At 47.4% G+C, this 15,977-nt stretch overlaps 1 protein-coding gene across 1 annotated transcript in view; it reads left to right on the top strand.

Annotated features, from left to right (window-relative positions):
* CELSR3 (cadherin EGF LAG seven-pass G-type receptor 3) overlaps positions 1–15,977 on the top strand; it is a 690,139-nt gene that overhangs the window by 497,041 nt on the left and 177,121 nt on the right. Inside the window, exon 18 of the mRNA XM_086948740.1 lies at positions 14,325–14,534. Coding sequence (XP_086804866.1) covers positions 14,325–14,534 — 210 coding nt within the window. The remainder of the gene's footprint in view (positions 1–14,324; positions 14,535–15,977) is intronic.

The raw sequence follows: 15,977 nt of genomic DNA, 5'->3' as shown, positions 1-15,977 counted from the left end.
GCTTGTACCTGTGCGTGCTTGGGGATGCTCACCTATCGCTCATGGGTAGTCCATGTACATCATCTGTCGAGGCATCCTGTAAGCAGTGCAGACCTATGAGCTGCTCCTCGTTCACTTCTGAGTGGACTGAGTGAACATTTACCATGGCTGCCTGTATTGAGTGAATGCCTGGGGCTGTCCACTCACTCCTTTGAGGGCTCCAAACAGCACCCGCTGACCGTAATTCAGTGCTTTGCTGTGAATTGCTCCCCTGCAGCTCCAGCAAAGCAAGAATCCTAATCCTTGCCTGTCTAGGATGGTTTATCTTGAGAAACAAGAGCACCCAAATGTCTATGTGAATCTGCATATTTATTTTATAGAGAACAGTGGGTCACACAGATCGCGTTCGAAACTCAGTTATGTATACAAAGCAATAAAATTACTGTAAACAATATGATACATAAAAAACAATACATAGGTGCCAGGCTTAAGAAGTGGTTTCTTAGCAGCATAAACCACAATACTCTGTAGATATCACACAACAACAATGTGTAAAGTGCCATCATGTGCGTGGCACGTATACAGTCGACTATGGGCCTGTTGTAATGGAGTAGGAATTGTGCAGTTGTTTGTTTATCAAAGCAACCAAGTTTGATTTTCTGAGGTTTGGTTGTGGTTTCTTGCACAGGGCGCACTTCACACATATGAACACTTGTTGTTGTGTGATATCTACAGAGTAATGTATTTTATGCTGCTAATAAAGCACTTCTTAAACCTGGAACCTATATAATGTTCTCTATGTATCATTTTGTTTACAGTAGTATTTTCTGCTTTGTATACATAACTGGTTTAAATATGAGATCTGTGTGAACCACTGTTCTCTATATGTCTAGGATGGTAGGAAAGTCCACACGTGCAGTGATATCTGACATTATCTGATACTAGCACAGCTAATCAATCGCAGCGACCGGAGGAGCGCATTTGGCTACTCATTACGTATGACTCGAATGTCCCTAACTCCTCCTCTATCCACAACCCTCTTAGATTCTGTGACCGACGTCAGGATGAGAGCACTACTCTGGCCAATCTTGCACAACAAAAATGCTTCCCACATTTTCCACTCTTCAATTTCAAAACTCTTCCAAACAAGCTCTCATCAATGTTGCAGCATGTTACCCGTCTGCCAGTGTACGTAGGTGCTTTATCAGTGTTATGGAGTACGTAATAATGAAATTGCAATACAATGGAATCACAGGATAGTGTGGGTAAAAAATACAAAGCCGTTTGGATCCTTTCCATTATGTTTTGTTTTAACTTGGTTCTTACAGTTCAGCTTTATTTTATGTATTTATTTTATCTTACTGAGTTTTATACAGTGCAAACTTGACCCGAAGGTATCAGAGCGCTTTAAATAGCACCAGTTGCGTTACATGAGGACACATTCATTTTTGGTAGGCACAGGGAGATTAAGTGATTTGCCCAGAATCACAGAATGTTCAGCTTCATTGCCGAGACTCGAACCCAGTTCCCCAGATTCGAGGTCGACCGCCCTAGCCGTTAGGCCAACTCCTCTCCCCTTACCTTTGCTCTAGGGTCACCCATTTTAGCAAATAGGGCAACTGAGGACATGGAGATAAGGTGATTTGTCCTGGAACCCATAAAAAGCTCAAGGGGGAGTTTGTATTAAAACTCGAGTCTCCTGGTTCCACAATAAACTAGTTAGCACTCCACCATCATATCTTCATGCTTTTACTGGGGGAGTGAGCACCATTATGTATCTATTTGTGGATGACATGACATGTTGTTTGTCACAGAAACATGGTTTGATGCCTACTCCAATCCGATAGTTGCTCTGGTCACTCATGCCGGTTATAAAGTTCATCGGCTCGACCGCCAGTCGGGCAGGGGTGGTGGCCTCGCCATTTGGCTTAGGGACAGCTGGACCCTGCTTTGCGAATCTTCCTCTCTCTTGGGAGATTGTGAGGTTCTCAACTTCAGCATTCAATTTTCCGCTCACTTTACGCTCGGGGGCTCTTTGGTCTACCGACCTCCCGGTCCGTCCAAGCACTTTTTGGACTCCTGTGGGGAAGCCCTAGCTGAGCGAGTTTTGCGCTTCTCCAGGTTAATTTTTCTTGGCGATGTCAATATTCATCTTGACCACGCTGAGGCTTTGGACGCCTCTCCCTTGTTGGACGCCTTCCATCTGGCGAGCCTCTCTCAAAGAGTTCTGTTTACCACCCATCTTGGCGGGCACACCCTAGATATTATAGGGGCCAACTTCCATTTATGGGTGAAAAAACCAAGAACGGTTGTTTGGTCTGACCATTTCCCGATTTTTTTTCTCTTGGACTCCGCTGGACTCCTCTCGCCCTGCCCGTTGCTACCGCCCCCCAGCTTTTAGGAGATCGGACATAGGGGCTCTTAGTGTCGCACTGGGTGCTTCTCGTCCCTCCTTTCTATGGGATCTTGAGGACAACGTAGCCCAGTTTGCGGATTGGATTACAGGTTCGGTAGCGTCACAGTCTTCCCCGTGCCAGTCTAAGCTGAGGAGAGAAGCCCCCTCTAAGCCTTGGTTCTCTTCCAAGCTGAGGACTCTGAAACAGGAGTGTAAAATTGTCGAGAGAACCTGGCGTGCCCGAGGCTACTGTCTTGTCTATAAGAACACTCTTAGAGCAAGACAAAGGCTCTACTATACAGCTATCGGAGATGCCAAGGGACTCTACTATGCCACGCGTATTGAGCGTGCCAAAAACAACTCTAAAGAGAATTTCTCCATCGTTCAAAGCTTTCTGGCCTCTTGTGCTCAGTCGGGGGCCACACCCGTTTCTGACTCCTGGTGTAATTCCTTGGCGGCTTTCTTCAAGGATAAAATATCCAGTATCCAAGCTTCGCTCTCCATCTCTCCATGGCTCCATGATACAGTGTCTTCTCCACTTATTAGCAGGGCAGAGCCTCTCTTCACCTTCTCGGACTTTGGGCTAGTGGATTTGGCCAGCTCCCTTAAAATCTTGAAAGCTCTTAAGTCCGGCTCCCCCAATGATCCCTGTGCTGCTAGGCTTCTGTCAGACCTGGCTGACACCGTTAATTCAGAGGTGAACTTCTTGATTAATAAGTCACTCTGTACTGCCTCTGTGCCTACAGTTTGGAAACATGCCCAGATCCATCCGCTGCTTTAGAAGCCCTCCTTGGACCCCTTAGTGCCTGAGAACTATCGCCCTATTTCGCTACTTCCAAGTTTGGCGAAAGTTTGTGAGAAGGCCGTCACCTTCCAACTCACCAAGTTCATTGAGGAGTCTAAAGGGCTTCATCCTGCCCAGTCGGGCTTCCGTGCTGCTCACAGCACGGAGTCTGCCTTGCTGGAGGTTGCAGAGGCAATTTGGGAGTGTCTGGATGCCGGCGGGAGGGCAGCGTTGGTTATGCTGGATCTCTCTGCGGCATTCGACACGTTCCCTCACGCCATGCTCCTCTATCGCCTCTCTGCCATTGGCATTGTTGGCAAGGCTTGGCATTAGATTAGCTTCTTCCTTGAGGGCCGCCAGCAGCAAGTTTGACTCCCCCCGAGTGCCTCTGCGCCTCTGCCGGTGTCAACGGGGGTGCCACAGGGTTCATCACTTACCCCCTCCTTTTTAACATCTATGTGACTCCGCTCGTGTATCTTGCAGAATCACTGGGGGCTAAGGTGATGGCTTACGCCGATGATACCCAGCTGCTGTTCACCTGGCCCAAGGAGGTTTACTCGGCCGTGTTGGCCCAAAACTGCCTATCCTCTGCTTTTCACTGGCTATCCAACGCTCAGTTGAAATGTAATGAAGGGAAGTCAGAGGTGTTGTTGTTTGGCTCCTTTCCTTAATATTTCAGAGAGAGGCTTTGGCCCCCGGGTTTTCCTCGGCCCTCGGATAGAACTGGCGCAGTAAAAAATCTAGGCATCTGGTTCGACCAAAACCTGCACTTTGTGACGCATGTGAAGAAATTGGCCGGCACTTGTTTTGGCATACTCAAGAGCCTGAGGAAGTTTCTCCCCCTTTTGCCGAGTACCTCCAGAGAAACTGTGGTCCGTGCATTGATTTTGTCCCGTTTGGACTACACCAATGCCCTCTTGGTGGGCTGTTCGGGGTCCCTGGTCAAAAAATTGCAGGTCGTGCAGAACTCGGCGGTCAGACTCCTTATGGGGCTTTCTCTCAGAGATAGTGTACGGACCCACTTGCGTGCTCTGCATTGGCTGCCAGTTGAGGCACGCCTGAAATTCAAAGTGCTGACTATTGCTCACCGGGCCCCGTTTGACACCGGCCCATTATACCTACAAAGGAGATTTGCCTTTTATGTGCCAGGGCGAGTGCTTCGGTCTTCCGCCCAATGGCTGTTGCAGGTTCCGAAGTTCAAGCGCCAGCGACTTGGTGGCAACTCCTTTGTGCGCCGGGCCGGTTTGGCCTGGAACTTGCTGCCCTTAGCCCTGAGGACCACCCAAGACCCATTGATTTTTAAAAAGAAACTCAAGACTTTACTGTTTTAATCTGATAATCGAACATTCCTTTCTCTCAGGAGCTAGCGCAGGGACACTTTGAGTAGCTGCGCGCTTTATAAGCTCAATATAACATAACATAACATGCTTACAATCATCCTCTAGCATACATGATTTCATTAGTAAATGAAAGCTTACCAGGCTTTCTTTTAGCGGAGAGTCCATTTTGGAGTGGTACTTCATAAACCATGCCAGAACCTTGAAGACGCTCCACTGAATCTGGAGCAATGGATGGCGACCCGAGACAGCACATAGCTACCATTCTCTTCCCTTTATTGTTAGATGTCTTGTATGCATTTTATTACCTGTAAACTGGGAGATGTACAGATGACTATTTAGTGTTACTTGGTTTTTTAGCACATCTGCGACCAGTTCTCTGATTATGAAGACATTTTTTAAACCATCAGCAATTAATAATACTGTTGCCCTCTGATGGGAAGTGGTATTACGCTGCCACTCAAAATAATTATAGCTAGAATTTGTTACAAGTATTACCCTTTTATCGTGGTTCCATTCGGTGGTGACTGGCCTTGGGTTACCAAGGCGCTGGCCCATCAATAGATGCTCATTCCTCTCCAGGTAGCTGCTCATGCTCAACATGATGCTAGAGCTTTTACTTGAAAATAAACAAACATTTCCATGTAAGAGTGGAACCTCATGCCAGCAGTGTATTTTATTGCACATATGTGAGGGTGATGCTGCTCCAGCCCAGCCTTACACTGAGGCATGTGCCCTGATCAAGCAGCAACCACAATCTTGGTTCGGGTAAAAGGCAGGCAAACCTTAAATTAACCTTGTGCTTCCCCTCTGGTAGCTTGGCACTAAGCAGTCCCGCTAAACTTAGAGGCAGTGTGTAAAGATTTGTGAAAACTTGTAAAACATTGAAAACACCACACAGAAAGATCCCACACTAAGTTAGAAAAATAGATCTTTAATAAATAACAAAAATCCAATTAGTAGAACCAGAGATACTAATTTTTAAAGTTTATAGTGAAAAGCAGTGCCAAAAAGCGCAATCAGGGTTATCTGGTTGCCATAGACAGGTACAAAGGCATACGTTCAGGCTGACTGCGATAGAGCGCGGTCCGGCTACAGGGACCCAGTTAGTACATTGACTCCTGCCTGCAGAGCATTGCGTGAATTTGCCTCAAAGATGCTTCACACAGCACAGGCAATGCGTCAATTCCGAGATGTGGCGAGGCTGCAGTGCGAGGTCCTGTTGTGTCGACGTCAAGGATCCTGTTGCCGGGGTTTGCAATGCAAAGTCCAGTGTCAAGGATGCGAGACACAGCAGAGGCTATGTGCTTATTCCAATGAGCGCTGAAGCTGCGATGCAGAGTTTCATCGTAGTCATCAAGGCTGCTGTTGATGAGGAATGTGAGGAGCTTGCACCGGAAAAAGCTTTGCACAGCACCATGTCCGAATGCGATGCGCTGGTCCCAAGATGTCGGAGGTGGTGGCGATGCAAGTCTTTTGCGATGTGTCCAAACCATGCAGCAGCAGCAGCAATGTGTTGGTTCCGCTCAGGGATGCACCGCTCTGCAGAGAAAATGGTTCCACTGGCAAGCACCTTAGGCCTACTTCCAAGGGTCCAGACTGGGGTGGCCCCACTTGGCAGGGTAGACTCACCAATGGCAGAGTCCAGGTGCAGGGGTTGGAAGCCTGTTTTGTGCTTGAGACTTCAGGAGGCCAGCCAATTAGCCTTGGAGTCACTTTGTGTTCTGAGGTCAAGTGATGCAGGTCCAGTCCTTCTCACCCACGCAAGAGGGCACCAGTTCTGCAAAGCAGGAGTCTTTGAAGGGGGTGATGAGTGCGTTTGATCAAATTGTAAATATCCTTAGGCTGAATCCTTGTTCTTGTAATAAGAATCCGGAGTCCAAGCGATGTAGAAAAAATACTTTTATTAAATAAGGTTTAAAACATGAACAGCCGACACGTGTTTCGCCCCCTGTGGCGATTTGCGCCGGGGCTTTTTCAAGGCTATTTACAGTGTCATATATTCGTTTTACAGGTCTTCAAAGAATTAACTTTGTTTTCAAGAACTCTTATTATATGTCAAGTTTCGATTTCTCAGGATATAATCCTCCCTTCTCGTCTACTTCCTCCGCTCGGGATCGGCCGCTTTCGCGTTTGGTAACCCGCCTGCTGCCACTTTTGAACCGGAGGCAGAGTGTAACTGACCCGGAAGTTACGGTCTCCCGATGTCGTTCACTTTGTTTGGTCTTTTGACAGCTGGGACGGAAAAGTACCTTCGTTTACATTAAAGGACGGTAGAAATCTGTGCCGTCAATGGATGGGCCGAGTAGGGCTCCAAGAAAATTTGGAGACTGTTCCTTACAGGAATTCATATATTTCTCCAGGCATAAGTCCTGCTGTTCTCAGTTCTTGCACGCGTTTAGCGTGCCGTCTATGGTCCGACCTCTGGGGTTCTGGGTTTGACCAGAGGTCGGACCATAGACGGCACGCTAAACGCGTGCAAGAACTGAGAACAGCAGGACTTATGCCTGGAGAAATATATGAATTCCTGTAAGGAACAGTCTCCAAATTTTCTTGGAGCCCTACTCGGCCCATCCATTGACGGCACAGATTTCTACCGTCCTTTAATGTAAACGAAGGTACTTTTCAGTCCCAGCTGTCAAAAGACCAAACAAAGTGAACGACATCGGGAGACCGTAACTTCCGGGTCAGTTACACTCTGCCTCCGGTTCAAAAGTGGCAGCAGGCGGGTTACCAAACGCGAAAGCGGCCGATCCCGAGCGGAGGAAGTAGACGAGAAGCGAGGATTATATCCTGAGAAATCGAAACTTGACATATAATAAGAGTTCTTGAAAACAAAGTTAATTCTTTGAAGACCTGTAAAACGAATATATGACACTGTAAATAGCCTTGAAAAAGCCCCGGCGCAAATCGCCACAGGGGGCGAAACACGTGTCGGCTGTTCATGTTTTAAACCTTATTTAATAAAAGTATTTTTTCTACATCGCTTGGACTCCGGATTCTTATTACAAGAACAAGGATTCAGCCTAAGGATATTTACAATTTGATCAAACGCACTCATCACCCCCTTCAAAGACTTAGTTGTTACAAAACTCAAGCGGTCCAGAGTTTTTTGAGTGTGTTTTCCTCAATACATGAAACGTGAAAACTGATATAGACTTGGTATTTCCTGTGGACCACTCCCTTCCCCTAGAACTGCAAAGCAGGAGTCCAGGATAGTGCAGTCCATCAGAGCGGCAGTCCTTCATCAGCACATCAGTCCTTCTTCCTGGCAGAGTATCCACAGGCCGAAAAGAGTGCTTCAGTGGTGGTGTCTGGGGTCCAGCACGTATACCCAGTGGTGCCTTTGAAGTGTGAAGCACTGGTTAGCAGTGGTAAAGTGTGCAGAGTCCTAATACCAGCAAAAACTAGGTCAGAAAAGTGGAGGAGGAAGACAACAAGTTGGAGCGAAGACCACCCCAAGGCTGTCAGGTCTAACAATTGTGCAGCATGGCAGCCAATGGAGCTTAGGGTCTCATCAATCACATACCCTTATGCCCAGTCAAATGCTGGAACAGGGAAGGAGCCTCTGCCTCCTTCAATATCCTGGCTTCTGATTGAGCAGAAGTTTCTGACTTGGCTGAGACAAATACATTTGCTTCTACTGGCGCACATTTTGCATCTTCCAGTCGCTTGTTAGGGAGGAACATTTTTCGTGTAGTTTCACTTCATATGCCTTTATGTGAATATGCACCTGTGCGCCTACATCTATGTCTGTATGCAGATGTACATGCCTGTGACTATAAGTATGCATGTGTGTCTCAGCGGTGAAATGCATAGAAGGTGGCTATGATGACTTTCTTTGGCATGCCCTGATTGAGTCGCCTGTCTGGATTGTGCACCTAGCTGAATCCATTCCTATCACAGAAGGTGCTTACCAGTTATGAGGGCCCAGTTCAGAAAGGGCAAGCTTCCATTTTTAGGGCATAGTGAGCAGCAGGCCCAGCAGAGTAGCACATCATAGCAAAGGGAACAGTCTGAGCCAGCATCTAAATACCCAGACCTTACTCGCAAAGTATTTTCTATGGGCCGGTGTGTCTTAGGCACAACTTGCTCACACATTTTCATGAGAAAGAGAGGCTTGCTCATGGGTTCTGTGAGTAAGCATGCCATACTTCTGGGAAACACTCACAGAAAATGCTTTGCAAACAGACAAGTATACTCAGATGGAACTCGTGTCTAAGACAGAGTAAGTGCAAATATTCCTTGAAAAAGCTTTGTGATTCAGACACAGAGTATACAAGATGGTTAATCGATGCCATATATTTCTTGGCTTTCTACCATCCACCCTTGTCTCTCATTCAATTTATAGCAAGAACTGTTAAGCCAAAGAATTCCACATTTCTAAAAAGAAAGCAGGCCCTTGAGAAACAACGGTGGTGACATCAACATTTAGTGGCAGTGCCAGTATGTTGACAATATAGAAGCAGAAAAGCGTACAGGCAGAACGCTATTTCATTTGATGCTGCTTTACCTACAGGTCTGTGGCAACACAGCTGCTACCTTTCTGTATTTAAAGTGTTATTGGGGTGTTTCTGGGGCTCATGAAAACGAATACTCAAAAACAAAATGTGTTTTCCAGTTAAGTTGAATGTTTAAGATAATGTGGGAAATGTAAAAACAAGAGACTGTGGGGTGAGGGTCGCATTTTTTGCGATACCATTCAATAGAAGGAATTTTGGCAAAAGTCAATTTCAGTATTGCATATCATTTGTGTGCCCTGGACACTGCTCTTCCATAGTTACCAACACTAGTTGTCGAAAATAAGGGACCTAGGTCAAAAAGAAGGGACTTGGGTACAGCTGATGTCCTTGTCTTTCTTCCTTTTCCTGTGGAGCCATAACGTCATACCGGTCTATAGCTCCCTGATGTATGAGGGTCTCTGAGGAGCTCTAACGTCATACAGGTCTATAGCTCCCTGATATATGAGGGTCCCAGAGGAGCTCTAATGCCATACAGGTCTATAGCTCCTTGATATATGAGGGTCTCGGAGGAGGTCTAATGCCATACAGGTCTATAGCTTTCTGATGTATGAGGGTCTCTGAGGAGCTCTAATGCCATACAGGTCTATAGCTCCCTGATGTATGGGGTTCTCTGAGGTGCTGTGATGTCATACAGGTCTATAGCTCCCTGATGTATGAGGGTCTCTGAGGAGCTCTAACGTCATACAAGTCTATAGCTCCCTGATGTATGAGAATCCCAGAGGAGCTCTAATGTCATACAGGTCTATAGCTCCCTGATATATGAGGGTCCCAGAGGAGCTCTAATGCCATACAGGTCTATAGCTCCCTGATATATGAGGGTCTCTGATGAGCTCTAATGCCATAAAGGTCTTCACTCCCTGATTTATGAGCGTCTCTGAGAAGGTCTAATGTCATACAGGTTTATAGCTCCCTGATGTATGAGTTCCTCTGAGGAGCTGTGATGTCATACAGGTCTATAGCTCTCTGATGTATGTGTGCCTCTGAGTAACTATAACGCCATACAGGTCTATAGCTCCCTGATGTATGGGGTCTCCAAGGAGCTGTGATGTCATACAGGTCTATAGCTCTCTGATGTATGGGGTCTCCAAGGAGCTGTGATGTCATAGAGGTCTGAAGCTCTCTGATGTATGAGGGTGCCAAATGAGCTGCGATGTCATAGAGGTCTATAGCTCCCTGATGTATGAGTGCCTCTGAGGAGCTGTGATGTCATAATTAATTGTGGGTTTCTAACGCGCTAGAATCGACTCCCAAAGGAGTATCTCTGCGCAATAGACCGCTGGGGAACCTGTCCTGGCTTTCCCTGTGAGATGGTCCCTACTGGGTATCTCCAAGGTGAAACCAGGCATCCCTGGCGTATGTGGGGGGCCGTTGTGGAGATGAGGCAAGCTAATGCCCAGAGTTGCTGAGTGTGATCCCTGGTTAGAGTAGGCACCGAGGTGAGAATTATCGAGTCTGCTGACCCTGGTCCACGACCCTGCCGCGTTGGGAATTGAACCCTGGTCCCGGGCCATTCTCTGCTTACAGGTCTGCCGCCTCTAACCAGTGAGCCACACCACTCCACATAGAGGTCTATAGCTCCCTGATGTATGAGTGCCTCTGAGGAGCTGTGATGTCCTACTGCTGTATAGTTGCCTTGTTCCACGCATGCCTCTGTGGAGCTGTGATATCACACTGGTACATACCTGCCGTGTTCCATGAGTGTGAATATGGAACTGTGAAACCATGTTGGTGTATAGCTGCCATCTTCCAGGAGTCTCTGAGGAACTGTGATGTCTTATGTAAGAATGGTGCTTAGCTTTCCTATTCCATGAGTGTTCCTGTGGAGCTGTGATCAGTGCACCTGTGGGGCGTAGAAGTCATACTGTGTATCTGTCGTGTTCCATGATGAGCTGTGATCAGTGCACCTGTGGAGCCTTGATGTCGTACTGTGCATCCGTCTTGTTGTATGAGTGTTCCTATGGAGCTGTGATACCCCACAGGGGTATAGCATTCCTGTTTCAATTCATGAGTGTCCCTGTGAAGCTGTGATTCATATGTCAGACTGATGGTTAGCTGCTCTGTTTCATGAGTGTACCTACTGAGGTGTGATACCACACAGTTGTTTAGCTTTCCTGTTCCATGAGTGTCCCTGTGGAGCTGTGATCGGTGCGCATGTGGAGCTGTGTCCTCATACTGTGTATCTGTCTAGTTCCATGAGTGTCCCTGTGGAGCTGTGATCAGTGCGCATGTGGAGCTGTGTCCTCATACTGTGTATCTGTCTAGTTCCATGAGTGTCCCTGTGGAGCTGTGAGCAGTGCGCCTGTGGAGCTGTTTTGTCATAGTGGTGCAGCTGTCTTGTTCCATCGATGTCCCTGTGGAGGTGTGAGCAGTGCGCCTGTGGAGCTGTGTTATCGTACTGTGTATCTGTCTAGTTCCATGAGTGTCCCTGTGGAGCTGTGAGCAGTGCGCCTGTGGAGCTGTGTTATCGTACTGTGTATCTGTCTAGTTCCATGAGTGTCCCTGTGGAGCTGTGAGCAGTGCGCCTGTGGAGCTGTGTTATCGTACTGTGTATCTGTCTAGTTCCATGAGTGTCCATGTGGAGCTGTGAGCAGTGCGCCTGTGGAGCTGTGTTATCGTACTGTGTATCTGTCTAGTTCCATGAGTGTCCCTGTGGAGCTGTGAGCAGTGCGCCTGTGGAGCTGTGTTATCGTACTCTGTATCTGTCTAGTTCCATGAGTGTCCATATGGAGCTGTGATCCGTACGCCTGTGGAGCTGTGTTGTCATACTTGTGTATCTGTCTTGTTCCATGAGCATCCCTGTGTAGCTATAATCAGTGCACCTGTGAAGCTGTGTTACCAGTCATACTTTCTTTATTCAGCATAAGCCATATAAAACACAATAAAATATAAAAACCTCACAGTACAGTCGCGAGACCACAATTCATAAATAGATACTGCCAAAAGCAAAGCCACTGTAAGACCTATTGGCTTTGCCAATGCTCGTTATAAATTGGGACAATACTCGCTGACCTCCACGAGCCAGGGATTGGGCCCATCACATCACTCCTATAAACGTTTGTTAACAGGGGTGCCCATAGATTGATATTAGATTTAAAGATGTCAGCGGGGACACTGTCTGGGCTTGGTGCCCTCTCCAGGGCACATTTTCTGATGGCAGTGACCACTTCATTGGTTTAAATTAGAATTTGGGGGGCCTGTACACAATTTCCGTACAGGCAGGTATAGTTTACTGGAGTGACAGGTCAACTTTAAAATCAAGGAGGAGTGGAGCAGGTTATGCTACCTCTATAGCTTCCCGTTAAGATCGGGCACTACTTTTCTCCTTGTAAACCAAATCACAAGCAAAGTTTAACTCATGCTTCAGTATAAGGGTATGTATTCAGGGCCTCCCCATACAGCGTATGCTTAAAATGTGTAACGTTTTCATTTTTTTGGTTCCTAAAACCACAGACCCGCAATCCACTGTGATGACATAAAGGTATATTAAAATCCCTAACACGTAGTAAAATCATTTTGCGTTTAACTTTCATAAAAAAATAATCTAACAAATAATCAAATTGCTCTATTGCAACCGGAGTGTGTTGATTAAAAACATTACAATGCAAATTTACCAACAGGATATCAGGCTCAGAAGAGGAAGCTAGGAGTGTTACCAAGAAGAGAGAAGACGACCAAACTATTGAGGCCTTGAAACCAGTAATCGTGAATGATATAAAAGTGGCAAGCCGCCCTTGGCTTTTCCAGCCTGTGATGCAAGGGCTGGTCAAAAAGGGCATAGTACCCATCAATTTGAAAGCCCTTTATCATCCACGTTTCTTGGCAACAAAGAATGTCGGAAGTGCTCACAAAATCAATCCAATCGAGGTTTGAAATCTTAGAGCCATGAAATTAGAATAATGGCCTGGAGCACCCGATAAGTCTGCATCTTTGGGTGAAGTCTAAGGTGTATTTGATTTGAGGCCGTGGAGCGGTGATCTCATGAAGGCGCACACTTGTCCTGTTCCATGAGTGCCCCTGTGAAGCGGTGATCTCATGAAGGCGCACACTTGTCCTGTTCCATGAGTGCCCCTGTGAAGCTGTGATCTCATGAAGGCGCACACTTGTCCTGTTCCATGAGTGCCCCTGTGAAGCGGTGATCTCATGAAGGCGCACACTTGTCCTGTTCCATGAGTGCCCCTGTGAAGCGGTGATCTCATGAAGGCGCACACTTGTCCTCTTCCATGAGTGCCCCTGTGAAGCGGTGATCTCATGAAGGCGCACACTTGTCCTGTTCCATGAGTGCCCCTGTGAAGCTGTGATCTCATGAAGGCGCACACTTGTCCTGTTCCATGAGTGCCCCTGTGAAGCGGTGATCTCATGAAGGCGCACACTTGTCCTGTTCCATGAGTGCCCCTGTGAAGCGGTGATCTCATGAAGGCGCACACTTGTCCTCTTCCATGAGTGCCCCTGTGAAGCGGTGATCTCATGAAGGCGCACACTTGTCCTGTTCCATGAGTGCCCCTGTGAAGCGGTGATCTCATGAAGGCGCACACTTGTCCTGTTCCATGAGTGCCCCTGTGAAGCGGTGATCTCATGAAGGCGCACACTTGTCCTGTTCCATGAGTGCCCCTGTGAAGCGGTGATCTCATGAAGGCGCACACTTGTCCTGTTCCATGAGTGCCCCTGTGAAGCGGTGATCTCATGAAGGCGCACACTTGTCCTCTTCCATGAGTGCCCCTGTGATCTCATGAAGGCGTACAGTGGCCCTGCTCCATGTCATGGTGGTCTTTAGCACCATGCTCAGGAAGGATTCCAGTAACATGGCTACATCCTGCTTTTCATCTTTCATTGGGAGCACATCATGATTCCTGTGAACGACACGCATTTTCATGTGCTGATGCTAACATGCCATTGCTGCGATGTAAACCAATGTGGAAATGTCCTGGGGAAACACTTCTTAACACATAAGACTCTTGTTTCTCCATCACAGCCGCATTTCTTTGTTTTGTGAAGCTGGGCTTCGCCTCACTCCATATAAGTAGGGTTCCTCTGATCTGCATTTGGATGTTTCCCTCTAGTAATGGCACAGATATTGTTAAGCAGTATGCACGTCTGTCCAGAGAGCATGCATATCTGTCCAATGTGAATGCACATGATAGCATCATGAGTAAACAAGTGTACCCTGTAGCCTGTGTGTTCTCTGCTTGGTGCAATTCTCATTCTGCAGGTTTGCGGCTTGAGAGGCAGGCGGGGTGGGGGCACACTCTGCTATAGTCTCAGCTGGTCCTTGAATTCAATAACTAAAAGCCTGTTCTTATGTTCCGCAGCTGGAGAGCCTGGAGAAGAATGAGACCGAGCTGAACACCATTGAAGCCAAGAAGCTGGCGCACCGGCTGCGCGCCGTCACTGACCAGATGGAGCTCTTCTTTGGCAACGACGTGCAGATCACATACCGCCTGCTCTCACGCCTGATGGACTTCGAGAGCAGGCAGCGCGGCTTCGGGCTGACTGCCACGCAGGACGCCCACTTCAACGAGGTAAGCAATATTAATCAGGCATCTTATCAAGATAGTAAGGGCACATACCAGGAGGGGTTCCTTCTAGACTCATAGGAGGTGACCAGGTTTTCCATCAGAAAACTTATGTCCACTCAACAGCTATGGCTTTCCAGACAATAGTCCAAGCAGAGCCGTATTTGAACATGTTATGACCACTGAGCAAATTAAAATGGGCATGCACTTCAGGATCAGTAACGCATAGTGTTGGCTGGTGGCATTTAAAAGTGGTGAAGCGTAAACGTTTGGTATGACCTTTATGAAGTGAGCGACGCAAGCAAGCTTAATGGACAAACGTGGGGTCCAGACTGGATCCTCCAGAGAAAAAATTGAAAAAAGATTTGCAAATGGTGCATTTTACAGCAAATTAACTTAGTGATGAAGCAAGGCTCATAAAGCAGTGGGAACGCATAGGCTTGAAATATTCAACACATTAAAAACTGCCTTATATCTTTTTAAAATTTTTATTTTGCATATAACAAAAAGGACAACACAAGAAAGCCGCACCGAGGTGCCGCACATGTCCCCACACAGGGGGAAAAAAAGCAAATTAAAACGGTGGTGACGCTAAATCGCAGAGATAAAGATCAGTCAATCAGTCCAGGTACCTGCAAAAAAAAAAGCCATAAGAAAAAGCCACATAGGTGCTGAGTCTCGCTAAATCAAAATGTCCCATCAAGCAGGTCTTCAGGCTATACAAAGCCATGGAAATGCACCAACCGGTGAAAATAGGCACCTCGGTTGCAACAGAGGAAAAGAAAGAGAAAATGCAACTCCCCAGCCCCCCCCCCCCCCATGACGGTGACGCATACAAACCACATTCATTCAGCAGACACACTAAATTTGGAAGAGGTGTAAGGATCTCAACGATGCTGGGCAAACAGCCGAAGGCAAGCCAGTAGATAGGAAGGTTACCAAGGGACCCCACACGTGCTTGAAGTTCTTGTAATTACCGAGGAAGATGTCCGCCATTCTTTCCAGGCTCAAAAGCCTCCAGAGTCTCGCGTGCCAAAGGGATATCGCTGGTGCCTCCTTCCGTTTCCACGCCGCCGCCAGTGTGAGCTTGGCTGCCCCCAAGCACTGCCACAGAATCTTTTTATCCGAGCGCGTCTGGTGTTCAAGACCGGGGTCCCGCAGGCCCAATAGCACAAAGGCCATAGAGTCCTCAATAGGATATTGAAGGATATCCTTGATATGGGAAAGAATTTCATCCCAGTACGGCCTGATCACCGGGCAGTCCCACCAGATGTGGCGGAAGCCCCCCAGAAGTCCGCATCCCCTCCAGCACTTATCCGAGGCAGCCGGATAGGTACGGTGGAGCCGAGTTGGGCACATATACCATTGCGTGAGAGTCTTTAAGTGAGCCTCCCGTAAGTGGATCGAGTGGTTAAATTGGTTCACATCCCTCCAAAGCGCTGACCATTC

Source organism: Lissotriton vulgaris, unplaced genomic scaffold (assembly GCF_964263255.1).
Source record: "Lissotriton vulgaris unplaced genomic scaffold, aLisVul1.2 SCAFFOLD_410, whole genome shotgun sequence".
Taxonomy (NCBI): domain Eukaryota; kingdom Metazoa; phylum Chordata; class Amphibia; order Caudata; family Salamandridae; genus Lissotriton; species Lissotriton vulgaris.
The sequence above is the reverse complement of the archived record's forward strand: the minus strand, read 5'-3'. Positions and strand labels throughout refer to the sequence as shown.